The 26,114-nt window shown below is 46.0% G+C and overlaps 3 protein-coding genes across 4 annotated transcripts in view; 2 read left to right on the plus strand and 1 right to left on the minus strand.

Annotated features, from left to right (window-relative positions):
* The first annotated feature begins 1,854 nt into the window (after nt 1-1,854).
* On the plus strand, nt 1,855-3,816 carry LOC135805677 (uncharacterized). Its single transcript, XM_065319760.1, has one exon. The coding sequence runs from the start codon at nt 2,025-2,027 to the stop codon at nt 3,135-3,137; it is 1,113 nt and encodes a 370-aa protein (XP_065175832.1). The 5' UTR covers nt 1,855-2,024; the 3' UTR covers nt 3,138-3,816.
* A 692-nt stretch (nt 3,817-4,508) lies between these two features.
* Nucleotides 4,509-9,470, minus strand: LOC135805679 (zinc finger Ran-binding domain-containing protein 2-like). Of its 2 annotated transcripts, none has more exons than XM_065319761.1 (9): nt 9,234-9,470; nt 9,098-9,150; nt 8,880-8,985; nt 8,057-8,139; nt 7,474-7,559; nt 7,208-7,249; nt 6,027-6,244; nt 5,789-5,889; nt 4,509-5,168 (listed from the first exon to the last, which is right to left on the minus strand). In XM_065319761.1, the coding sequence occupies exons 1-8, from the start codon at nt 9,299-9,301 to the stop codon at nt 5,829-5,831; spliced, it is 717 nt and encodes a 238-aa protein (XP_065175833.1). In that variant the 5' UTR covers nt 9,302-9,470; the 3' UTR covers nt 4,509-5,168; nt 5,789-5,828. The 2 variants fall into 2 exon arrangements, with proteins under 2 accessions (XP_065175833.1, XP_065175834.1); XM_065319762.1 differs by having other exon boundaries at nt 5,785-5,889.
* A 355-nt stretch (nt 9,471-9,825) lies between these two features.
* Nucleotides 9,826-26,114, plus strand: part of LOC135805680 (exosome RNA helicase MTR4-like) — a 34,320-nt gene continuing 18,031 nt past the window's right edge. The window contains exons 1-12 of the mRNA XM_065319763.1: nt 9,826-10,028; nt 11,748-11,826; nt 12,727-12,789; nt 13,349-13,461; nt 14,425-14,485; nt 15,048-15,161; nt 15,841-15,873; nt 16,076-16,133; nt 17,249-17,472; nt 17,801-17,900; nt 18,453-18,587; nt 20,583-20,662. Of these exons, the coding sequence (XP_065175835.1) occupies nt 9,886-10,028; nt 11,748-11,826; nt 12,727-12,789; nt 13,349-13,461; nt 14,425-14,485; nt 15,048-15,161; nt 15,841-15,873; nt 16,076-16,133; nt 17,249-17,472; nt 17,801-17,900; nt 18,453-18,587; nt 20,583-20,662 (1,203 nt within the window). The 5' untranslated portion in view covers nt 9,826-9,885. The remainder of the gene's footprint in view (nt 10,029-11,747; nt 11,827-12,726; nt 12,790-13,348; nt 13,462-14,424; nt 14,486-15,047; nt 15,162-15,840; nt 15,874-16,075; nt 16,134-17,248; nt 17,473-17,800; nt 17,901-18,452; nt 18,588-20,582; nt 20,663-26,114) is intronic.

Raw genomic sequence — 26,114 nt, forward strand, 5'->3', positions numbered from 1 at the left:
GATGGATACAAATGTATGTGTCTCATTGCTGACTGGGTTGGCACATTATCGTGTCTTGTCCAATCGAAGGAAGAAACAACAACTGTCAACAAAATTCGTTTGCAAACGTCAGGCACTCGCAGAGTGTTTTTGCCGAACCTGTCCATCCTTGGGTAGCTGCTGAATTACCTGGAATTGTTTTTTGGCGCACACTGCACTTGCATGGTGGGCCTGGGAGAAGCATGCTCCCATGTTGCTGCAGTGCAGTGTTGTTTTGACTGAATTTACGTTGGAGACTGAAATGTGATGTGTGCTGAATGTCAACACCTACACCACTGGGTCACTCACCAGTGGCTGGCACCGTCAATGAACACTACACGAAAATAGTGTACATGGATTTTACTTCAGCTGGGCAGAAATTGGAGCACCGTGCCCATAACCTACAAGTAGTCTCACTTCTCTTTCGCTGCCTGACTCTCTCTCTCTGTCTCTCTTGCTTTGCATGCCTGTCAGTGTATCCATGTGTGTGTGTGTGTGTGTGCGCGTGTGTGTGCGTGCATGTGTGGGTTTTTCTTCCTTATCAGTACGAGTATGACAATGTTGACATGCGGTGGCTGGTAGCACAAAAGCTGACAAAGTCAAACACGGCCATCATCATCATTGGTCCTATGTAGCCAAAAAGTTGGTGTAGTGGCGAACTTAGTTGTCCTGATCCTAAAACACGCTGATGAATGCACATCCAATACAGCAATTGTTTTTTCCTGGTCGTCCCTCGACCTGGCATTCTCCATAAGCAGTTGCTGATTACCGGTAGAGTGTCCTCCATTACTGCCTTTGCAAGAGTTACACAAGAAGTAAGATCAAGATGATCCTCACCACAAGAAGATCAAGAAGCTGAATACATGTACCTAATTGTCCAGAAAGACAGAAGATGAGGTATACTAGTATGTGCCCCAGCAGATGAAGAACTGCACAGCGCAGCAACCAAGTGGGAAGCAGAAGAAGATTGCGCAAGTAGGTCGATCAGAGTACTGGTATTATTTTATCCATGACAAAGGAAATACACATTGTGCAGAACATGAAGCATACACACTCGCATGGAAGAGATAATGCCGGAGTTGCACCCAGGGCCAGTACTAGACTATAGCTAGCACCACCAGTCATGTAGAGGCACGTGCATAATAGAGCTGGGTACATTAGTCATTACCATCAGCATCAGCACTATCAATCATCAAACTCCAGCTATACCTTGCACCCCAACAAACTAAGTAAGTTGATAGTGTTCGGAATCATCTTCGTGTTTCCGCCTTTACTGGTGCTGCCACAAATGAGCTGAACAAGTTAGTTAGTTAATTCGATACGTACTGGGGTGACAGGGATGATCATGACTTTTCTCTTCGCCAACGAAGTGATGGAACAATATTCGTGTACTTCGAAGTATTTGCATAAGGAGCGAAGTTCTCGAGTCGTGTGTCCGTCATCCACTGGTTCCGTCGTTCTCCATCGTAGGGAAAACGATAACAACTCAAAGACGATCCAGGTGTGGGAACATCCGATCGCGAGCAGCCCTTTGGTATTCTCAAACTACAGTATGCAAAATGGAACTTCTTTCGAAAAACACTGTTTCTTTCCAGTGCAGTCTTCTTTTTTTGCCACCCAAGCTCCGTTTCAAGTCCTTTGATCGTTGGTGAACTCGATGATCTTTGGCCCGAATCCTCATAGGCCGCACGGTATGACTCATTGGAAAGTCCTCTATATGGGGGGTTATACTCTTGATGATTGTACTCTTGAGTGTATGGACTGTTGTACAAAGCCAAAGGCCACCTCCACAGGGTCAGTCACAAAGGTCACCACAAAAAGCACTGCCACCGCAAAGTCTTACCCGCGTTCAAGTCTCGTTTGTGAAGACAGGAGGAAGACATCATCATCTTCCGTTTTTTCAACTCCGATCCACGAGCTTTGTGTTCGTGTTTCTCCTCGGTTGTGGAAGAGTGCAGCTAGTTCTGAAAGGATTTTACTGCTGTCAATTTTCTGGACAACCAACCATGACCATGGAAATTGATCAAAAGTTGTTTGTCAAGCTGAAAAATTCTTTACCTCCGGAACTCTTTGAGCGCAGCGAAGCTCGCTTCTTGCTCAATACCCTCCGTGCTTGCTTCTTGTGGTTCGCCGCTGCGTATGTGGCAGCCAAGTTCATTCCAACAAGCCTGGGATGGTGGGCTTTGCCACTGTGGATAGTCTATGCTGTTGTGAACGGCACGTTCGGTTTTGGAATCTGGGTGCTTGCCCATGAGTGCGGCCACGGAGCTTTCTCGAAGAGCAACTTTCTGAACGACCTTCTGGGATACCCTCTGCATACCTTCCTGCTCGTGCCCTATTTCTCCTGGCAGTACAGCCATTCCGTGCACCATGCCAGAACTAACCACTTGACCGAGGGGGAGAGCTTTGTGCCAACCGTATTTGGTACCAGGGGGGAGCAATGGAAGAATAAATGGCGTCGTGTTGTCGGTGACGACGTGTTCAGCCTGTTCCACAACTTCTACTTTGTTTTGTTTGGCTGGCCTCAATACCTTCTGACTGGTGTGTCCGGCGGCCCTGGTCGTGGTCGCACCAATCACTTCGTGCCAGGCGAGAGTAACAAGCTCTTCCCCAAGAACTGGTGGCCAAAGATCTGGGCATCCACAGCTGGCATTCTGTTCGTGGTGGGCAGCGTGTTGTACCTGTCCGAGCAGTATGGGTATGGGCGCATGGCTGGCCTGTTCTGGGCCCCGCACCTGGTGACCAATGCTTGGTTGGTTGTGTACACCTATCTGCATCACACCGATGATGGTGCTCCGCATTACGATGAGACGACCTGGAACTTCACCAAGGGCGCGTTGTGCACCATCGAGCGTAACTACCCCGACTTTATCAACTGGCTGCACTTCGGTATTGGCAACACGCATGTTGTGCATCACCTCTTCTCACAGCTGCCCCACTACAATGCCTGGAAGGCCAGGCAGATCCTGGAGCCCATGTACAAGGATCTGTACCGCGTCGACAAGCGCCCTGTCTGGCAAGCACTGCACGAGAACGCTGTTCGCTGTGTGTCAGTGCGTGAAGACCCCGATGCCAAGGGTGAGTGGAAGTACACGTCCGAGCCCTCGGCCAGCCAATAAGCATCAACAGTGTATCTAGCCACAGCGGAGTGATTTGACCGCTTATCTGGTCACTAAGTGCCAGGGTATGGAGCCTGGGTGGGCCTGTATGGGATTGCCAGGTATGTGTTACATCTGTGCTGCACGCTGGCTCTGTGAACCTTCGGTTTGTGAAACCGTTCATGCCTGCGTCCGGTGTAGTCCTCAGCATTGTTAGCACGGCGTACCACCTTCACCCCGGATTACTTGTCCCCAGGAGTTGCTCTTTCCAGACAAAAGGACATGACATTGTTAGCTTTGCAGGCTCTACTATGCACACGTGGCACTGTCTCCACTATCACCAGTGGCAGTGGTGGAAGGTACCTTGCCTTCCCACCTACATATAATTTCTATTTTTTCCGATGGGCTAGTATTTTATTTTCTAGATGGCACTGCAGTGTGCAGAATCCATGGCCAAGTATCATCTCAGCTCTGGCCTTCATCAACTCTTGAATGCTGGTTTCTTGCTGCTAGTTTTCTCTTCTAGCCATTCTAACGGCTATGGCCCGAGTAACTAGTTCTTTTCTCTCACCTTTCTGATCGATTTCTTCGAATTATTTATTTCTGACTTTCTGCTAACGAATCCGATGGCAATATTAGTTAACACCTTATTACTGGTCAGGGCTTGTCCACGGTCCAAGGTCTTCCTATGGAACATCAACACACCGTTGTCCTGGATGCCACCGCCTGGAGGCTTGAATGGCTTGGACAGCCTTTAGTAGTATACAGTGTATACCAGGGAGTCGTACCGGGCAAGACTCCCTGGTATCAAAGAACTTTATTGAAAATCCATGATAATGTGATCGGAAAGATGAGGACTCCCTGGTACTAGTAGTCCATGTACCGTGTTTTTGGCAATACCGGCACTGGCCGAGGCGCTTAGCAGTTTGTGAGCCTTGGAGCCCTTAAGTTAAAAGTAAGTTTACCCAATCAGAAGAAAACCCACACAAAAGCCCTGAAATGATGTGGCGCTGATTTCAGACAGGCGGTAATAAAAGAAACCCACCTGTTTGTGAATGACACTCTGTCTGTTCTGCTCTCAACCGCCATTGGTGCAGATTGCGAGACTGTTGAGTATTAAACTGGGATCGGCCCTGGACCAGTCACGTGCCATGCAGTAAATGACCCTACTCTTGGTAGCATCAAGAGCCCATAACTTACCATAAGGCATACACATAATAATAATTATGCCAACCCCATCCCCAGGATGTTAGGACATTCTAGCTCTTATGTTTCAGCAAGAGCATTATCAAGAGCACTCTTGGTACGACATATCAGGGAGTCGTACTACATGTATACATGTACTTATACGACTAGTATGCACAGAATTCAATTGCCTATGCCACAACGAAGTCATCACCGACATTATTGTATTGGCATGCACGTGTTTCATGTATATGCAGATCTACAGGATTGTTAATAATTAAGGTAAGTATGCAAGACCTCCCTGCCAACAAGTCAACTAAAGCATGAAGACTGCAATGCCATTGAAATGGATGAGGCAGCGAGACGGTCCGGAAGACAATACTACGCAGATGTTCACAGCAAGCACTTAGCAGAGATAAAAAAAAAGTATTCGAGAAAGTAAAGCAACGAGCAAAACAACCGCACAGCAGCAGCAGCAACAGCAAAGAAAGGCAAGGTGCAGCTTTCCCCCTTATTATTCAGCATAGGGACGAGAAACATGGTACTACAAGGCAGCAATCTCGGACAGCTCAATTATGGACAATGTTCACAGACAATGCCTGCTATAAGTAATGTGTACAAGGCAACAAGCGCAACATGGCAAGCAATAGTGCACTAAAGTACACCAGGGAGAGTGAAAGGAGATCAGGCATCTACAGAAAACATCAAGTTCTCATCAAATTACTAGTTACAGTAATCACTAGTATAAAAACACGTTCCAACAGAGTCAAAACACCAGTTGAACGGGACATGACACCTCTTACAGTGTAGCCAGTTCAAAACAACATGAACAACAACACTATAGGAGTGTTGCCATTCAGAAGAAACCTGCATAAAACACAGTAAGCAAGCACAGAGGAGAAGCGGCTCAGGAGTCACGCACTGGAAAGAAGGAACAAGACAAGCTAGGTCAGTTGCATGTGTCACACAGACAGAGGAACGGAACTGCACACGGCAGCATGCAAATTGTTATTCGACCATAACAACTGGTAGCAAGTACGAAATGAGCAGCGAATGCCGTACAACCCTAAGGGCACCAGCACTAATGTTAAACTGCAAGCAGAAATGTATCATGGTCAGAACACAATTTCTATTTGACGACATCACGCAGAATTTGGGCAAGTTGATCGAAGCTACATCATCTACTTTGAAGTAAGAAGTCATTTGAATAGCCAAAATTCAAGAAGAAGAAACACATCACTAATGAAAGTTCCACATTACTGCTATCCAAGAACTGGAGCATATTAGAGAGAGGGAGAGAGAGAGAGAAAGAGAGCCAGAGAGAGAGAGAGAGAAAGAGAGCCAGAGAGAGAGAGAGAGAGAGAGAGAGAGAGAGAGAGAGAGAGAGAGAGAGAGAGAGAGAGAGAGAGAGAGAGAGAGAGAGAGAGAGCCAGTAACAGTAGCAGATACAAGCTCTAGGCACATTCACAACACAAACCCAAACCTACTACCAGGACCCATGGGCTGTTCAGCAAAAGCAAGCGCGTATCATCTCCTGCCAAGCGGTGAGCGAGATCGAGACCTTGACCGTTGTCGTTCTTTATGAGACCTAATCACATGAAAATATGCACACACACACAGAGGTTTTCTCACACATAGATGGAGACAGAGAGTAAGCACATGGCTATGGTTTCTCGTGTGGCCACAATCACAACAGTACTTGACCGTACATGTACTGCGACTGACCTGTCATCATCGGGATCATCCTGGCGTCGCTTTATCGCTGCAGACAAATCAATCACCTCTTCGTCATCAAAATCGTACTTGGATAGATCATCATCATCGTCGTCGTCGTCGCCATCTTCTTCCTCCTTCTCCTCCTCCTCATTCTTTGCTGCGTACTCTCTCTCTCTTTCCCTCTCACTTGATCTGCTGTCACGCGACCCTGCAAGCATTTCAGTGCTCTGCAAGCAAGACCAATGAAGGCAACACATCAATCCGTTCAAAATTAGATGTCTGATGAGCCCTACCCTGTCACATGTACATGCACAGTGAAGGGACCGAGTGTACAAGTACAATTCTATCACTGTAGGCTGTTACAATGCAATGCTGCACTGCAGCAGCTGCTTGCAAGTGTGTTTTGCAACACTTTGGCTTTCGCCAGGTGCGAGGATCAAGCCCTACGCTACGGACACGCCATCGATGCTGTACAAACACTGTACAAAGTGATTGACCTTGGGGAAAATGCTGTGCATCCCGATGGAGCGATCTCTCATCTGTCCCACCCAAGGATCACACCATGGCAAGGGTTGAAGTGACATGGATCGCTTGCGGCAATTGCTGGCACGTGTACAAATGCAACAGGGCACGTTTTATCTAGTGTTGTAACACAATTCGCTGTGCAAGCACAGCAATTGGCAAAGAAATTTACTACTCAACTGTAGTAGACTGTATGCAGTGAAACATTGAAATGTGTGTGTGGCATACAATACTGGCATGCGATGTTTCCGCCGTGCAACCTACGGAAGAGAAACCAGGCCTGGTGCAAAGGTAGATGTAAGCACACACATGCCCATGCAGAATCATACACGTACTTGTCAAATGCGCGCACGCACAACCACCCACCCACCCACACTCAGTCACATGCGCGCGTGCGCACGCACGCACACACACACACCATTGGACGCCCATCGCCGGAGGCGATGATAGCGATGCTACAGCAGAAGCCATAGCAGCTTGTGCTGGGATTGCACCATTCAACAGCTTGCAAGGCTGAAGAATTGACCGCCACTATTCAGCCTGGTCTACACCACACAGCTATGAAGTGGCTTTTTCTGGCCAGTGAATCCCTACTTTTTGGTCTTTTTCATTTTTTCCATTTTTTTCATTTGCACACACACACACACAGTACTGAATCATGCACTTACATCTCGCGACCTCCCCCTTTTGCTTTTTCTCAGCCTGCCAAACTGCAGTAGAGAACAACAATATCAAAAGAGCAATCATCCACAGACACAGTAAACGACGAAAGTTAATCTTGATAGCATGATGTGTAAAATGGCAAACAAAGACAAAAGATATTTATTGATAAAAAAAAGATAGAAGAAGAGGCGACCTGAAAAACTAATACCAACCATGGGTACGCACCAGCAGCAAGCACTATCAACAAAAACTACCTGTAAACCAAACTTACATCATCATACTCTGTGTCGTCCTGCTCCACTTCTTCCCGGCCTTTGTACTCGACGCCTAGTCTTTCATTGAATCCACCACCGGCACCTTGACACAGGAAAGGCACCAGGAGCACACAGAAGAAATCGGGGATTCACGGAACGGAAGCTTTCGCAAAGCGCCTCGCACTCAAGTGCCAGTTCTGCTAGTGCTGACACAGATAGCAAGGGAATACACAAACATGACTTACACGGAGCACATTCACATGCAGCCACAATCCACAATGTAGCCACTCTCTTGTGGGAAGAAAGTACAGTCCTGCTCAAAAGAAATCCAGTCGCGTCACTCAAGTTTGCGCCTTGCACCATTTCGCAGCCCAGTGTTCGCAGGTCTAGGGCTGCGCAACGCCCGGCGCGTACTTGAGAGACGCGACTGGATTTCATTGAGCAGTACTGTAGTTGTCTGGCTGGGCAAAGGATGGAGGACTGCATGTTATTACAAGGAGTCTGTACGGTGTTTAGCTCTAGGTCTGAACCAACAGCTTTCTTCTTCCTCAATGCGAGCTATTATTGCGTTTGTACTAGACACTAGACTAACTTCTGTACCTGTTCTGTTCTCCACCTTGGTGAACTTTGGCGCTGAGCAGACATTGCAATCGCCACGCCTTGCCCAGTTTACGTTACCGCATCTACGCACGCACGCACACATACATACACATGCACACACACACGTCAGAGCACAGACAATAGTCACGATAAACTCTCCCCTAAGCGGTGGTGACATCTCCGTGTACCAGGGAGAGAAACTGCACTGAAATGCTCCCCAGCCAGCGGTGGCAAAGATTACATGATTTCGTCAGCTCTCATCACCAGGTTAGTGGTGAAAGTGCACGCGCACTGGAAAATGCTGTATGGTGCTTATACCACTAGGATTAGGGTAACAGAGCTGGAAAATGCTGTATGGTGCGAGCGTACCGCTAGGATTGGGGGTAACAACCATCAGAATCAGTAGTGACACTGCAACCATAGAAATCATGAGGCTCCATTTTCGGAAGATTTTCAGAACAGTCTTCAGCACAACCAGGGTAAAACAATAGATCCCCACAACACTCTCCAAAGGGCAAAACGAGAGAGCCCATCTGTAAGTCTTGATCCGCTTTACGAAATAAACCGATTTTGTTCCGGGAGGAGGGGGGGGGCAGATAAACTCCACTTTCACTTAAAAAAAAATGAAAATAAAGAAAATATACTATGCTACATACATTGCATGCATACAGCAGAGATAATCGTTATAGAGGTTGTGTTCCGGTTGGTAAGTGGGTACAAGGTGGCACCCGAAGCCAAACCTATTTACAATCTCGTAAAATAATTTTCGAATATTGCTTATACAGTAGTATCAAGAGTAGTAAACATAGGCAGGTGAACATACTTGCCGCATTGCCAATCATCAGCACTGAACAGGCCCTTGCTCTTATTGGCCCATTGCTTTCCAATTTGCGTGCCTTGAGACTTCACCACATCGCCTTCACTTTTAGCTGAGAACAGCATCAAGCATCACCACAAGGCACACGTATTTAGCCTAAGCACTACAAAAACTTGCATGAACCTCCTTCGCCAGTCCAGAGCCCCCGGCTCATGGCATCTTACGAGTTTTACACCGATTACACTCCGAACGACGAGCATAATTGACATTGCCACATCTGAAGGCACCAACAAAGGATGGTCAGAAACACACATTATTCGATGCTACATGTACTTGAAATAGAGAAAACAATTATTTTACCCCTTTGATGTGCAGATCCAATCTCCATCATTAATTTTCGGTGGCTTTGCACTTGCGGAACTCGACATGACTAGCTTAGTCGTATATCCTTCTTAGAAATGACGAAATAGAGGTCACCCTCTTCACTTACTACATGTACAAGACTTACTGCAGGCTACACGTATGTCTCTTCGACAAATCAAACAAAACAAAACTACAACCAAGAGTCCATAAACAGTGTTTATGCACTCTTGCTACAACTGATTACAGTACATGTACAAAGCACAACATGCACACATTTTGCCTTTGGCGTTGACATTATTATTTTTTTGATTTTTTCACTTGTGTTTTAGTACTCTACGGTAACGTCATGACGTCGTATGACGCCGTGTATGATATGACTCATGAGCCTGATCAGTGATCAGGGGATCTCCCTAGCTAGATCCACATGTACCGGTACATGATGTGTCCGAAATCCTTTCGACAACGTAAAGACTAGTTTGTGTGTTTCTGAACATTCAAGCGATGCCAACGCGAATCCCGCGAATTATTATTATTATTAAAGACTACTTTGTAGTCGTTGCAACAACGTGCAGATCGAGTGATTTTTTTACAGATATTATAAACGTTGTTTCATTGACGGTGTTCGTAATCATCATAGTAGTTCGCAGACATGGATGGGTTGTTCGACGTGTTTGAAGCTCCTGCACCGAAGAAGCGACCCATAGCAAAGGAGAGCGATGACAATGCTGCTGCACCAGCTGAAAAGAAAGTGAAGCAAGCGGAGTGCGCAGGTGATCTCATCATCGCACAAAGGTATTTTTTTTATTTCACTTTTGTCAACGAATTTTGTTGAACATTTTATTATCTTACTTCTGCTGTGTGAACCACCCAACAGGGCTACCAAATAATTTAACTACATGAGCTTATAAACGTTTAGACGACTTCGCCAACCCATTTGGTTGAGGGAGTTGAAATGAGAAGCATGTCTGACTGTCACCACAATACACAATGACAACTAAAATATATTGGATTTTTGTTAGCACTTGATCCCTCTTCTTAAAGCTGATGCAAATGGGCTGCGAATTTTAAGTTTTCTGGGGTCACCGTATGACAACTGGTGGGAGCTCGTTTGGGGCGGTTTTGCAGCAAACACGGCGAATGCAGTAATTTACAAAAAAAGACTTTTCAATTTTTTTATCCAGATTTATTAACTCACCTGCATGACATACACACACGACGACCGATCAGTTTGGGGAATAGGAGGACATGTCTATTGCTTTGCCATGCTCCGAGTGAGTGACAACATACAGCTGTGCAGGTATCCCCGTTCATGACAGTGGGTAGAGCCTTGCTGCAGAGGCGGAGTGAGCTGGGTGAGTGTGAGAGGTTATGCGTTCATGAAAGTGTCATGGGCAGAAGTGTCATAGGCAGAGCCTTGCTGCAGAGGCTGTGTGAGTGTGAGAGGTTATGTTGGTGGATGGCAAAGGCGTAGTTACAACGTAGTGCAGCCTAACTGCGGAGTAGGCAGTCGCAGGAGTACAAAGAACAGGAGAGAACATATGAGGGAGTGGGTAGGAGAATGGGCGCTTGGCTTGAGAAACAATTTCCACCCCTTGTGCAAACACAAGTGATGGAATACAGAACATTGCACTTCAGAAAACTACAATGGCACGAGGAAGTTTATAGTGCATGTCAAGAACATACACACATGAACATACACACATACAGTCAGACCTCACTTATCCGGTCCTCTTTTATCCGGATCCCTCGCCATCCGGAAGAAAATAGCTGGTTACAGATCTACAGCATACGCAATGCATCCTACAAAACCGGTGTTCGGTTATCCGGTTCCCTCGCCTATCCGGACATTTTTGTGGAAAACGGATGTGTGCGGTTAAGCGAGGTCTGACTGTACATGTAAATCTATGCGTGAGCGCAAGCGTACTCTGGGATTTGAATGTACAACTTCCCCAAACTCTGAAAGAACCCTTGTAGTGTGGCATTCACACGTGCTCTGCACAACACACACACATCTATAATACACCAATGCCCTGGTCCAGTAGCTAACTTCTAAAAAAGGTATATGAGGAGAATTGTGAAACTTTGACAAGTCCGTTGGTGTTGAGATATTTCTTGGACAGTAGAAGGCTGGTTTGAAAACTGTCAAACACAGTCACTGCTAGTCTATGTTATTGCTGTGCACTATAGACGGGAATGAGATATGTACCTTCTATGGTGACATACAGTCAACGTCGTGAATATCGACCTTGGGGATAACAACAACTCACATGTCCCTGTGTGTGTATGTGTGTGTGTATGTGTGTGTGTATGTGTGTGTGTGTGTGTATGTGTGTGTGTGTGTGTGTGTGTGTGTGTGTGTGTGTGTGTGTGTGTGTGTGTGTGTGTGTGTGTGTGTGTGTGTGTGTGTGTGTGTGTGTGTGTGTGTGTGTGTGTGTGTGTGTGTGTGTGTGTGTGTGTGTGTGTGTGTGTGTGTGTGTGTGGGTGGATGTTGTTTGCATGTGTGGTGTATAGTGTGGATAGGGAACCATGCGTAACACAAGCAATGCCCACTGTCGTTCAGCTGGAGACCATGGACTCCTGTGTGCACGAGGCAAGTATACCCCCTCCCTCCCCCCCCCCCCCCCTAACATCACTACTTACAATCTATCAGTATGATCTGAGGTATTTAGATCGTTGTAGCGGCTTTGGTTTGAGCTTTTCTTTGGCTGCGGATAGCCCAGTGCGCTTGTTAGGACAAGTGCAGAAATGGTTGCATAATAATATGGTGGTGAAGTCACACCTGGTAGAGTGTTGCTGCCCACACATGCTCTCTAAGCTGCAAAGTTATAACCTGGCACAGGGCTCTCCTTTTTACCACCGCCACGGCCGCCAACACTATCACTAACACCAACATCAATTGGAAGTTGGAACAGCCTCTTATACGGGCCAACATCAACACCCACACTATCACCACCAGCACCTACACCATCACCACCAACACCCACACTATCACCATCACCAACACCAGTCCACTCCCACTACCATCACATTGACCAGGCGCCATGCACAAACTGATGATGGTGGTGGTGGTGAGAAGGAGAGCTCTGTGCCAGAGTGTAACTTAACAGCTTAGAGAGCGTGTGTAGGCAGGTGTGCATTTACCACCATTTCGTCTGGTGTGGTCTTATCACCATATTATTATTGGATTGAGTTTTTTCTTTCTTCAGATTCTTGGCGTTTTGTTATTTTTTTGCATAATATTATGTAAGCACATTTGCTTTGCCCGTACAAGAGGCTTGTATATCATCAGTGTTACCATGAATACAGCTGCAGTAGAGTCTTCAGATCCATTCTCCCATGTATGGAAATGCTTTAGCATATGCAGCCTGTACATGTACAATTGAGCTGTCCTGTACATGGATGTGGCAATTTTCTTTAAATATTCAATTGAAGAGATTGCCAAGGTCAGGTCATTGGTATTGCGTTGGTTTTTTCATCTGTCATTTCTCAGGTTGCCATACCACCTGGATTCATGTACACGCCACTTGCCCAGCGCCACACGACTCCCGCCAAGGTCAGTGACATTATTATGTGTGTGTTTTCATTTATTTATGTACAGTCGAATGTCACTTATCCAGTCGCCAGTTATCCGAGCACGTCGGTTATCCGACAAGCCCGGGAGTGGTAATTTTATGACTCTCAACAGTAAAATTCTATTTTTTGTTGTTGTATATTATATGGTGTAAGTATGCATTTACTTGAAGTAGATGTAGTCAAGTATGCTAACATGTATGTGTACATGGAGCAATTCATGATTATGCATGAATATATTTGGGTATTGTGTACATAAATCAGTGAAATCCAGCCATATATGCACATAAAAAACGATATCAGTTATCCAACATATCCAGTTATCCGACATGCCTGATTCCCGAAGTGGTCGGATAAGTGACATTCGACTGTACTGTATAAGTCTGTATTTGTTCGGTTGTATAATATGTGTGCCTGTGTCCTGCCATGACTGGCACGCTGGTGGAATGTTTTGGTTTTTGTTAGTGACACTGTATTGCCATCCTATTCCTACATCCATATTGTGCTGACACCTTGCCAACATCGGTTGCTCTCTGCCGCAGGAGTACAAGTTCTCTCTGGACGGTTTTCAGCGAGAGGCACTGAAGTGCGTGGAGAACTCGCAGTCGGTACTGGTATCTGCCCACACATCTGCTGGAAAGACTGTTGTAGCCGAGTAGGTTCCATTTCTCTATGCCCTGTATTTTGTAAATAGCATTGCAACTGTTCCCCTGTACTGTTTGTTGAGTAGTGGCAACTACTGTCGTGGACATGGAAATCCAGTCGATTGACCGGGGCCGGCGCCCTCAGTGCGTACAGAACGTTGTGCACATGTTGATCTGATGCGGCCAGTGCGCTGCAGCGCATATACATGAATATGATTGTACATGTAATGCATGTGTGTACTGCTTACCCACGGCTGCATGGCCAGCGCCTTGGGGCCGCTAGACGTGCGACCGGATTTCCATGTCCACGACAGTACTTACAAATATTCATCGTTTTCGAAAGCATTCATGGATGAGAGGAAGGACAACGTGTTATGAGTTATGACTAACGGTCCACCAATGTATCCTAATCTTATACGGTCAGATAGTGCAACGACTAGGCATACATCTGACAGGGGTACTTACTAGTAGTGAGACTATCGTAGTTCTAAAGCATTGTTGTATCTTTCTGTCCATTTGTCTGCACCTGTGCTCGCATTTGCATTAGTTCGCGCGAGGTTTTAGCCACACAGCACGTTTTTGTGACACTGCATTCATGCTCGACCGCCGCTGGCACAACTCCGAACGTTGTGGGAATGCATACATTCTAAGTAGCTCTAACCTCTCCTGCAGGTGAAAAGTACCATATCTACATTGTAGGGTTGATGAATGCCAGGGAACAGCTTGGAACAGAAAAGCAGCACTTCTGTAGAAGTTGTTCCACCTTTAGAATGGCTCGAGCTACCTTGTAGTGTACAGAGACGGTGAAACAGAAAGAGAGAAAAGAAGACAGTATGGGTATGTAAATATAAAACATGTTATCTGGAATACTAGAGAGAATGTGTGTGTACGTGTGTGCGCGTGTGTACGCGCGTGTGTGTGTGTGTGTGTGTACGTGTGCGTATGTGTACGTGTGCGTGTATGTTACGATGCAGATATGCGGTAGCAACGTCGTTGCGTGATAAACAACGAGTCATCTACACCACACCCATCAAGGTCAGTGTAGTGCTGCAGTCTCCTCTACAAGTGCTGTCTGTCCAAGTGTCCGTGCCATGTTGCACTGTTTGTGAAGCTGCGTACTAGTAGTTAGATGTCCAGAATTTGTTTACACCTGACCAAGCAGCAATAGTGTGGTCTACGTCGTGTTCTGCATGTTTTCACATGGTGTAGCGCGTCATATGGTACTCTCCCCGATCGTGGAATAAGAACAAAATGGTTATTTGAATATATTTATTATTTTAGAATGATACTAGGCTGCACCTTGAGCCACTGCGTTCTTCAGCACCCTATCTTACTGTATGTAGAATGCAAACTTTTGATTGGCACGATTGAACTGTTACTCTGGTGAAAACAGTCTTTGCTAAATTCACTCAAATTTTCACCATGTTTCAAAATTTCACTGTTGTTGAAATTAGCAGTTTTACAGGGCTAGTACACACAATGTTCAACTGCTTGAGCGCATCGGCCATCAACTCCATTGCGTGTCACATTCTACGCTGCGTTCTTGGCTTCCTATCAACGTTTCAGATAATGCTTTCCTGTGTCTTGCTTGCTGCAGGCTCTCAGCAATCAGAAGTTTCGCGAGTTGACGGAAGAGTTCAAAGATGTCGGCTTGATGACCGGTGATGTCACCATCAACCCGACCGCGTCCTGCCTCGTCATGACAACAGAAGTCAGTATTGCAAATCCATGTCTTCACAATGTCCTGGATTTCTTGATCTCTTGATCTCTCCTCGTTTTCTGAAGAAAAAAAGCCCTTTAGATGATGTCACGTGTAGTCTTAAATCTTGCATACCTACACTACAAACTTTCAACTGTAAGTGCTGCATGTGGTAGTTACTGCGATTGTCCGATGGTAAGGAGGTCAGGTGTATCTTCTGCTCCGTAGGTTCACCTATGGCCGTAGCAGGAATGACGGAGTGCGAAGAGAGACTCAAAACTCAGTCACCGCTGACCTCCTGAGAGAGAAATGGCTTTTTGATGACCATGGCTGCTAAGTGCCAGTCCATGGACAGTTACGGAGCCGACAGTCAACAATGAAATCTGTGCTCAACTGTATGGATGTCGTGTGACATTTGGCATAGATGAGCATTTAACGGTGCTGGACGCTTACTCGTGATTTCTTGTTGCAGTCTCTTACGGTCTTGCCCCTGTCTTATGTGCACAACTAGCACTGGTTCCCTATCCGAAAAGTCCTGCTTTGCAGGTTCTAAACCTGTGTATGTGTGGGTGCGTGTGTGCATGTACGTTTGTGCCTGTGTGTGTGTGTGTGTGTGTGTGTGTGCGCGCGCGCACACACGCGTGCATGTGTTTGTGAATATCCACCCATTTTGTATGTCATAACTGCACAGATCTTGCGGAGTATGCTTTATCGCGGGTCAGAGGTACGCTGGATGTTGGATGCTTTGTCCTGCCTGGTGTAGTTCTGGAAGTCACAGCCTCAGCTTGTCGGACAATGTGTTGTCTTGGACCCCAGCAGACTCGGCTACGTGTATGCACTTTCCTCTTAGCACCCTTGTTTAGCAGTACACACAATCATGCTGTAACCATAATTATGTTCTACTCTGGGTGTGTGGTCATGTGCAGGTCATGCGAGAGGTCGGCTGGGTGATATTCGATGAAATCCATTACATGCGCGACAAAGGTCAGTGCCAGTGTTTGTTTTTTCTCAGTACAGTCTGTCTACATGTACATGTACTCATACCTAGTACATTATCTATCTCCCTTCGTGATCCTGCAAGAAGGCCAATGACCTGTGGGAGACACGGAAGTAATTGTGTTTTTTTTGCTACTAAGTACCCATTTTATTCCCGTAGCTATGCAGAAGACGTTACTTCAGTAACGTCTGGCGCTAGCCAGGGTCCACACAGCTTTAATTTGGTATTTGTTTGTTTGTGTGTTTGTTTGTGTCACGCCTGGCGCTATCCGTATCTGACGGCAAAAAAGCATAGGATGTTATAAATTTTTCAATTCTCCTATTGTTTTTTTCAGGCATATCCTGGGATTCGAACCCGCACTATCGCCCTACATGCATTCCCCCATACACTTCGCATTCATACCCATTCTTCCAATTTGCTTCACGTTATTATCTTGCGTTTGAAAGCCCTATTTGAAATTTTGAATATTGCGGGCAGCTGTATGTGGCCAGCTGTGTTTGATGGTACGGTACGGTACGGGAGACGGTGTCGTATTACCCTCGATCGTACCTGTCCCGTACCTATCCCCTACCGTACCGTGCCATCAAAGACGGCTGGCCACAATGCATATTCAAATACCGGTGGGGCTTTCAAATGCAAGATCACAATGTGAAACAACTTGGAAGAATTAGTATGTATGCGAAGTGTATCGGGGGATGCATGCAGGGCGAGCGATAGTGCGGGTTCGAATCCCAGGTTATGTCTTAAAAAAAAAGGATTTTTTAAAGAATTTATAACATCCCTATGCTTTTTTTTTGTCTAGGTCATCAAGGCAAAAAAGCATAGCGTAGGGCCCTGAGCTTCCAAGCTCTCTCGTTTCGTTCTTTCTGCTGTTGATGCAACGTCAGCTACATATAATATAGGTTCAACCGTTGTTACTACATGTTCTTGTATCCGGCCCAATGTTACTGCTCACTACGTTGATTGTAGTAGTTTCCCCTACTAGTATTGTGACTGTCCAGCATCTGGAATATCAGAGAAATCGTTGCAGTACTGTGCACTGTATGTACATGTTCTGTTTGACTTTGTTGTCATGTTCTGTACAACATTTTCTTTGTTGCAGAGAGAGGTGTGGTTTGGGAAGAGACGCTCATTCTTCTTCCAGACAATGTCCACTACGTGTTCCTATCGGCTACGATACCCAACGCTCGCCAGTTTGCCCAGTGGATCTCTGTGCTGCACAAGCAGCCGTGTCATGTGGTGTACACGGAGTACCGCCCGACTCCGCTGCAGCACTATATCTTCCCGGCCGGTGCTGATGGACTGTACTTGGTGGTGGATGAAGCGGTTAGTCACTACACAATACAGTACACAATGGTCATGCTTGTAGTTGGATTTCTGCAGTGCCAGTATTCGGAGTCATACTGGCCCTGTAGTTTGATTGTGTTAGTGCATGCACACATGTACATGTAGCTAGGGACTGTGGAATGGCATAGGGGATCTGCATTGTCTTCATCACGCAGCTGTAATCGTGTTTTGTGTGTGTGTGTGTGTGCGTGTGTGTGTGTGTGTGTGTGTGTGTGTGTTGTTGCCTTGTGTGCTGGGCATAGTGATTGCCTCACAGCTATCAAACTTGTCTTTCTTTCTTACATTGTCACAATTTGTGTGCCACCAGGGTGAGTTCAGAGAAGATAACTTTCAGAAGGCAATGAGCTTGCTAAACGATGCCCCTGCTGGTCCACAGGCAAAGTTCGGCCGAAAAGGTGGATTCAAAGGTGAGACTTCTGGCCGGTTGGCAAGACGTCGTGTGACCTGTTAGGGGCTCTACGGGAGTACCAATTGTTTTTCAAAACGAAAAGTTTTGGTATTTTTCAGTCCCCACCTGCCCGCCCATCTGTTCTGCGAGTAAAGCATATTTCAACAACATATCGATTTCACTCCTCGGCACCCAGTACTAGTATGGTTTTGCAATTCTCCATGTGCATTCCATTTTTATTTTCAAACCGAAACTCTTACCGGTAAAACCCACCCACCCCAAGCGAAAACTGTTGTTTTGTTTTGAAAAAGCGATTGCTGACCTCGGATAGCCCCTTGTCTGATCATGTTTAGCTTTAGACTTTCAACTGGTCCTTTGCAAGTCAGAGGAAATCGGCTCTTTTTGCTATACCTTTTTTGCATCTAGGTCCTGGTAGTGTTGTGTGTTGAGGGGATGTGTAACCGTTCTTCTGTAGATGTTTGTTGTGGGCCTTCTTTGTGTTCGTTCCCAGTCTTCCTGTCACACATACTCGCTTATGTATTTGCACATTTCAATCTCCTGTCGTGCTCAGGCGACCAGACAAGTTTGTTCAAGATCATTCGTATGATCATGGAGCGCTCGCTGCAGCCTGTCATTATCTTCAGCTTTAGCAAGAAGGAGTGCGAGGCGTACGCGATGCAGCTATCCAAGCTTGACTTCAACACAGGTAGGTTTGACCGGAAAAATGTTGCCAGCCAACACCCAGTCAACACCCAGTCAACACCATTAATACCGTTGGTTTCTAGCTGCTCGTGGCAATATCACTGCTGCTGCTGCTGCTGCTCCTGTCAATCTGTGACTCCTTTCGTCTTGCACCGCTTCATGCATGGTATAGCCTTGCAATTACATAGCTGTACATCAGGGAGTCGTACTCAAACTAGGGAGGTGACACGGCACAGAAATCCGTGTCACAGGGGTTGACTCGCACCCGTGACCCCTTGTTGTTATTTTTGGAATAGTTCAGTCCAGTCCAGTCCGAAAGGTCATACTCGGATCGACTCGCCTTCTGTACTTCACCTCCAAGCGTGCCGCATGGGTGTCTAGTTTTTGAAATTATTGAGGCAGCACATTTCGTTTACAGCCCATCACTCGCCAGTATTCTTTGAAAGACTACCAGCATTTTTTTTAGCTCCTGCCATGTCCGAACTACTTGATAGCAGTGATGGCAACAGCAGCAGTTATGAAACGGCGTGTAGTGTTGCGGTAACTGTTCAGAACTGTTCAGAGTCGTATCCTAGGTTAATCCGAATACTAAAAATTGACCCAAATTGCACATAACACGAAGCTGGTTTTTGAAAATTGTAAGTCGTGTATCTGCCCCATTTCTTCTTTATGACTTGCACAATACACCAGTCTTCCTAAATAACACATTTATAGCAGGGGTTAAGTACCATATAAGAGAAGTACAGCCAGTGATATTGTCATGTTGAAATACTACAATTTTGACACAAATTACACATAACACGAAGCCAGGTTTTGAAAATTGTAAGTCGTGTATCTGCCCCATTTCTTCTTTATGACCTGCACAATGGTCCAGTCTGCCTAAATAACACATTTATAGCAGGGGTTATGTACCATATTAGAGAAGTACAGCCAATGATATTGCCATGTCTAAATACTACAATTTTGACACAAATTACACATAACACGAAGCTGGTTTTTGAAAATTGTAAGTCATGTATCTGCCCCATTTCTTCTTTATGACTTGCACAATACACCAGTCTTCCTAAACAACACATTTATAGCAGGGGTTAAGTACCATACAAGAGAGCTACATTGTACATCTAGTCATACTGTCATAAACAGCCAGCATTTTTCCTGCAGCAGTCACACCACCATCATCATTATTTCCAGGGAAATCCTCTTACATTGTCAGCTCCTACGTCGTTAGATACAGGGGCTGTAGGACCGGCTCGTCAAAAATAGAGAACCTGAACAAGCGTGCTCGGGACGTCTCAGCAATCGGAGTATGCCTGAGCACTCCAATAAAAACTTGATCAATGGCAAAATCGTTCGCCACAGAAAAATCATACTTTGCGGGTCTTGCGTTGCACGCTTGGAGGTGAAGTACAGAAGGCGAGTCGATCCGAGTATGACCTTTCGGACTGGACTGGACTGAACTATTCCAAAAATAACAACGAGGGGTCACGGGTGCGAGTCAACCCCTGTGACACGGATTTCTGTGCCGTGTCACCTCCCTAGTTTGAGTACGACTCCCTGCTGTACATGTACTACAACGCTACAATGCTTGCATGGCGGCTGCTTGTCTTGCAGCCATGGACAACCGCATTATACATTCATGCTTTGTGAGGAGGACCACGCCCATGGAGGATTTAGATCCAGATACATGTAGCGCTGTTCTCCGAGTGCCTAGTATCTTTGTTATCTTTGTTGACATGTATTTTTATGACGGCTTTCATTGATGACTATCACAAGGGAAGCCGAGGTAATCAATTTTGTATTGATAATAGGATGGCTATCTTGTGTGTGTGTGTCTTGGGTGTATTGTGTGTGTGTGTGTGTATGTGTGTCTGTGTGTGTGTGTGTGCGTGTGTGTGCGTGTGCGTGCGTGTGTGTGCGTGTGCGTGCGTGCATCTTGTGCGTGCATGTGTGTATGTGTATGTGGGCAAATTGTACTTTGTGTACCTGCATGCCTGTACAGAGGAAGAGAAGAAACTCGTGGTTGATGTTTTCTCGAACGCAATTGACACACTCAGTGAGGAAGATCGACATTTGCCACAGGTCAGTGTTATGTACAATCATGATTGTACAACGTAGATAAACAGTCAGCTTTTCCATGCATGCACATGTGTGTGTGTGTGTGTGTGTGTGTGTGTGTGTGTGTGTGTGTGTGTGTGTGTGTGTGTGTGTGTGTGTGTGTGTGTGTGTGTGTGTGTGTGTGTGTGTGTGTGTGTCAGCTAGTTCGGTTGGTGGGTACACGTATGCCAGATTGTGTTGGGTCTGTTGCCAACGGGCTGCTTGAAGGTGCAATGTTGTACCTGCCACCTTTGTTGGTTTCAGGGTTCATATACTTTCTATTTGAAGTATACACACCTGTTAACCATGAACTGCTTCTGGCTAGATTAATTCTTGTGTAATCGATGGTGCTAGTGAAGCTTATATCAAATCCACTCTGATTTAGCCACCCACACTAGTAGCACGTATTACCTTCACTGGAGGCAGGGGTAACTGCAGTTGGATCCCAGGACGGATACCCTGATGCCGTCAATCCTTTTTCTGCACCTTGTCCTCACCCACTTGCTGAGGTGTGGTGAGCCCATAAGTGGGATCATTTTCAAGTCCACCCAGAGTTTTGGGGATTTCAGGGGGCGTCGGCCGTTGGGCGGTTCAATAGCCAATTGAGTCATCTTTCCAAGATTCCTTTTGAGTCTCTCTCCCCTCTCCCGGGGAGACCCACGTGACCAGTTTTGGCAGTGAGCATCAAGGAGCATCAAGTACAAGTGTGTGTGTGTGTGTGTGTGTGTGTGAGGGATTCACTGGCCAAAAAAGTCACTTCAAATAGCTGTATGGTGTAGACCAGGCTGAATAGTGACGGTCAATTCTTCAGCCTTGCAAGCTGTTGAATGGTGCAATCCCAGCACAAGTTGCTATGGCTTCTGCCGTAGCATTGCTATCATCGGCGAAAGGCTAAAGGGACAAGCTTATCTATTTTTGCGGATTTTCTTTCATAAAAAAATAAACGTCACAGGCTGCTCTTCGGAGGTGTCCGCGTCCCAGCGGTCCGGGCAAGCGACCGAATCTCAGTGGGACACTTGGCCGTGGCCTTTGTACTGGAATCTGTGGGAGAGCCTTTCCAGGGACTACACACCTGGGTGTACCCGGGTATCGGGTATGGCTCCTTTTTTGTTCCTTTCCTTTTTATTTGTTTTTGCTGAGAAAGAAACGTTGCTGGATGGAAAGCTTTCTGTTCCCGCCATGCGCCAGCGCCTTTGCTCTAGTAAAACATTGCTGGCTGATAATGGTCATTGCTCGTGATGTCAACTTAGAAGGTGACGGGAAGCTGGGTTTCTTGCCATTTCCAACTTCCTGACTCTGCAAATGTAGCTTGAACTAAGAGCTCCAAGTATCAAGTTCAGTTTTTCGATGTGCCAGACCTATTGTTACGACCTGCAGAGATGAGGAGCAAGTGAGGCGTTGGATTAATGCCAATAATGGTGTTTATGGCCCGGACGACGCCAGCGGTTTTCACTTGTCAGGAGGACAGCCAAGTTGGAGCAGGCAGATGACAGATTATCAACTTTGAGCATTTATAGCCGAGTGGGTGGCTTGCCAAAGAGAATCGTCTCAGTTCCTCATGGTTACTAGTATCTGACAAATGCCTCTTATTGCTAGTCTGCACTAGAGCATTAGCAGAATTGATCATGTCACAAGTAGTGTCAAGACTTGATGTCCTACGATTATACTCAGATCATGTTGCTACTTCACAGGAATATTCGTCCTGCCACTGTACACCAGGTACACTCTTCCAGAATTGCATGCAGAAGTCACATGCCTGTCACAGTGTGCAAGGGACAACGCGTTTGCACTGCTTACGGATTCAAGCGGATGGAGTGCAGGCCAGATAAGAAGACATAATCCGGCTATTCAAATAGCTTGGGCTGCTATTAATTGGCTAGACTCCTGGAAACATGGACAAGAATCTAAACCAGTCCACGGAAACAATATCACGCCACACAGGAAGCTAAATGGCAAACCAATCAAGTTCTTTGGTAATGAAGCCGTTCACCAACATTGTCCGGTTGCATGGCTAGTGTCACTCAAACAGGACCAATGGACCTAAAAGATACGCTGTTGATCAACCACAACTCCAATACCACCGAGCAGTGTCTTCTAAACAGATCCAATTAGATTTTCAAGTATATGAGTGGAAGTTGCTGGTATAGTCTCTCCTAATGACCGCGTATTTGGCATAATGTTCTCTATACTGCACTCTAGAGCTACTTACCTTTTCCGGCATTGAACTCAGGCAGGGACCACTCGCCTGCAGAATGAGCCAATTGACACAGAAGCTAAGTACCATGTGCATCCGTCGCAAGAGAAACACGCAAGTCTGCAAGTGAAGTGGATGGACACCCACTGATTTTCTCTTATGCCGATATCAGACATGACCTGAGTGAAACGCATGAAGACTTGCACCACATTACTGCACAATTACATATAATTATTTCGAGGCCTTGTGAAATGATTTTCAATGCACACCTGGTCTACGCCACACAGAATACATCGGATTATAATCGCCAATACAGCTGCCTATGTCTGTCTCTCTCTCTCTGTCTCTGTCTCTCGATCTTCATCTGTATCTCTCTATCTACCTATACCGAATCTGCGGACAGAACTGTTTCGTCCTTTGTGGACTCATCAGCGCAGCACAGAGAAAATGAGGCCGAACCTGATTGCAATGAAAAATAAAATTTCCAAAGCCAGACTTAATTCTCCACCTATCAACTCCCTTCTGTGTGTATGCGCGTGCATGGGTGCAGGGTATGTGCGCACATATCTTTCTCTCTCTCTCTCTCTCTCTCTCTCTCTCTCTCTCTCTCTCTCTCTCTCTCTCTCTCTCTCTCTCTCTCTCTCTCTCTCTCTCTCTCTCTCTCTCTCTCTCTCTCTCTCTCTCTCTCTCTCTCTCTCTCTCTCTCTCTCTCTCTCTCTCTCTCTCTCTCTCTCTCTCTCTCTCTCTCTCTCTCTCTCTCTCTCTCTCTCTTCCTGTCTTTACCTGGTTTGTGAATCGGCTTTTTTAATCGTATTTTTTCGGCTCACTGTTTTATGAGTTCACCTCACTATATGTTTTTCTGCTGCTACCTACTTATATTATAGTAGTTGCCTGATGATCGTAGTAATATGTGAAACCCAAGAGTTGTGACACAGCTTCCAATCTCTCTTGTGTACTTCAGTATTAGAAACACAAGGAACAAAATCTCTCGTATCTGTGTGTCTCGACATGTTTCTTTGTCCGTCTGTCTCTCTCTATTCTATCAATCTCTCTCTCCCTCTCTCTCTTTATCTCTCTTTATCTCTCTTTCTTTATCTCTCTCTCTATCTCTCTCTCTCTCTCTCTCTCTCTCTCTCTCTCTCTCTCTCTCTCTCTCTCTCTCTCTCTCTCCTCTCTGTATATATCTGTCGGTCTGTCTATCTCTCGTCTGTCTGTCTTTCTCCTTCTGCCTCTCTTTGTGAGTTTGCCTGTCTGTGTGCCTTTCGTCTGTCTATCTGTCGTCTGTGTGTTTTTCTCCTTCTGCCTGTCTTTGTCAGTCTGCCTGTCTGTGTGCCTCTATGTTTCTCTCTCTCTTTCTCTCTCTCTCTCTCTCTCTCTCTCTCTCTCTCTCTCTCTCTCTCTCTCTCTCTCTCTCTCTCTCTCTCTCTCTCTCTCTCTCTCTCTCTCTCTCTCTCTCTCTCTCTCTCTCTCTCTCTGTCTGTCTGTCTGTCTGTCTGTCTCTCTGTCTCTCTCTCTCTCTCTCTCTCTCTCTCTCTCTCTCTCTCTCTCTCTCTCTCTCTCTCTCTCTCTCTCTCTCTCTCTCTCTCTCTCTCTCTCTCTTTCTGTGTGTGTCTATGTGTTTCTCTAAGTCTGAGTCTTGGTCGTTCTATCTGCCTGTCTGCGTAACTCTCCAACTGTTTCCTTGTCTCGGTCTGTCTGTTTGGCTGTCTCTGCTTGTCTCTTTATGTTTGTCTGTCTGCCTGTCCCTGTATTTATAGCTCTATTTCTCTCTCTCTGCTGCTATTCTTCTGTCTCTCTTTGTCCCTCTCTCAGTCTCTTTTTCTCTGTCTCTGTCTCTGTGTCTTCTTCTTGATCTGCCTCTCTCTGCTGCTATTTTTCTCTGAGTCTTTGTATCTGTCTCTTCTTTTGTCATTCATTATGACTGTGCGTCTCTCTGTTTCTGTCTCTGACTTTCTATGTCTGATTGTCTGTCTCTGTCTGTTTTTCTCCTGAGTCTGTGTGTCTGTCTGTCTCTCCTGTTTTTCCTTAATGTTTGTCCCTCTCTTTCTGTCTCTGTCTTTCTGTATCTAATCGTCTGTCTGTTCGTCTTTGTCTGTCTGTCTTTGTCTCCTTCTCTTTGAGTCCGTGTCTCTGTCTGTCGCTCTTTATGCGCATCCCTCTGTTTCTGTCTCTGTCTTTCTGTGTCTGCCTGTCTCTATCTCTGTACCGGCCGCTGTTCTGCACATATTTTAATCGTGTGGCACCACATACGTGGCTGTATATTTACCTATGCGTGGGACATTCACACCCAAACACACACACGCACACACACACATTGTCTTTGTCTGTTTTTCTCCTGATTCTGTGTGTCTGTCTCTCCTGTTTTTTCTTAATGTTTGTCCCTCTCTTCTTGTTTCTGTCTTTCTGGGTCTGATCGTCTTTGTCTGTCTGTCTTTGTCTCTGTCTCACTGAGTCCGTGTCTCTGTCTGTCGCTCTTTATGTGCATCCCTTTGTTTCTGTCTCTGTCTTTCTGTGTCTGTCTGTCTCTATCTCTGTACCGGCCGCTGTTCTGCGCATAATGAAATCGTGTGGCACCACACACGTTGCTGTACATTTCTCTTTCTCTCTGAGTCCGTGTCTCTGTCTGTCGCTCTTTATGTGCATCCCTTTGTTTCTGTCTCTGTCTTTCTGTGTCTGTCTGTCTCTATCTCTGTACCGGCCACTGTTCTGCGCATAATGAAATCGTGTGGCACCACATACGTGGCTGTACATTTACCTATGCGTGGGACATTCACACCCAAACACACGCACACACACACACACACATATTCACACACACATTATCTATCTCTGTCTGTTATTCTCCTGAGTCTGTGTGTCTGTCTGTCTCTCCTGTTTTTCTTAATGTTTGTCCCTCTCTTTCTGTCTTTCTGGGTCTGATCGTCTGTCTGTTCGTCTTTGTCTCTGTCTCTTTCTCTCTGAGTTCGTGTCTCTGTCGCTCTTTATGCGCATCCCTTTGTTTCTGTCTCTGTCTTTCTGTGTCTGTCTGTCTCTATCTCTGTGCCGGCCCACTGTTCTGCACATAATGAAATTGTGTGGCACCACAGACTTGGCTGTATATTTACCTATGCCTGGGACATTCATACACCCACACACGCACACACTCGTACGCTCGATCATACAAGTACATGTAGTACTGCAGAAGTCACACCAGAGATATAATTAAAACTCTCTCTCTCTCGGGTGCAGCGGAAACTTCCTTGA

Source organism: Sycon ciliatum, chromosome 1 (assembly GCF_964019385.1).
Source record: "Sycon ciliatum chromosome 1, ocSycCili1.1, whole genome shotgun sequence".
NCBI lineage: Eukaryota > Metazoa > Porifera > Calcarea > Leucosolenida > Sycettidae > Sycon > Sycon ciliatum.

Coding starts and splice junctions, on each gene's coding strand:
- LOC135805677 (XM_065319760.1), top strand. CDS start 2,025: ATGACCATGGAAATTGATCAAAAGTTGTTTGTCAAGCTGAAAAATTCT.
- LOC135805679 (XM_065319761.1), bottom strand. CDS start 9,301: ATGTCGAGTTCCGCAAGTGCAAAGCCACCGAAAATTAATGATGGAGAT. Junction 8,986..9,097: donor GTGTAATCGGTGTAAAACTC/GTAAGATGCCAT, acceptor TGCTGTTCTCAG/CTAAAAGTGAAGGCGATGTG. Junction 7,250..7,473: donor ACGACACAGAGTATGATGAT/GTAAGTTTGGTT, acceptor TCTCTACTGCAG/TTTGGCAGGCTGAGAAAAAG.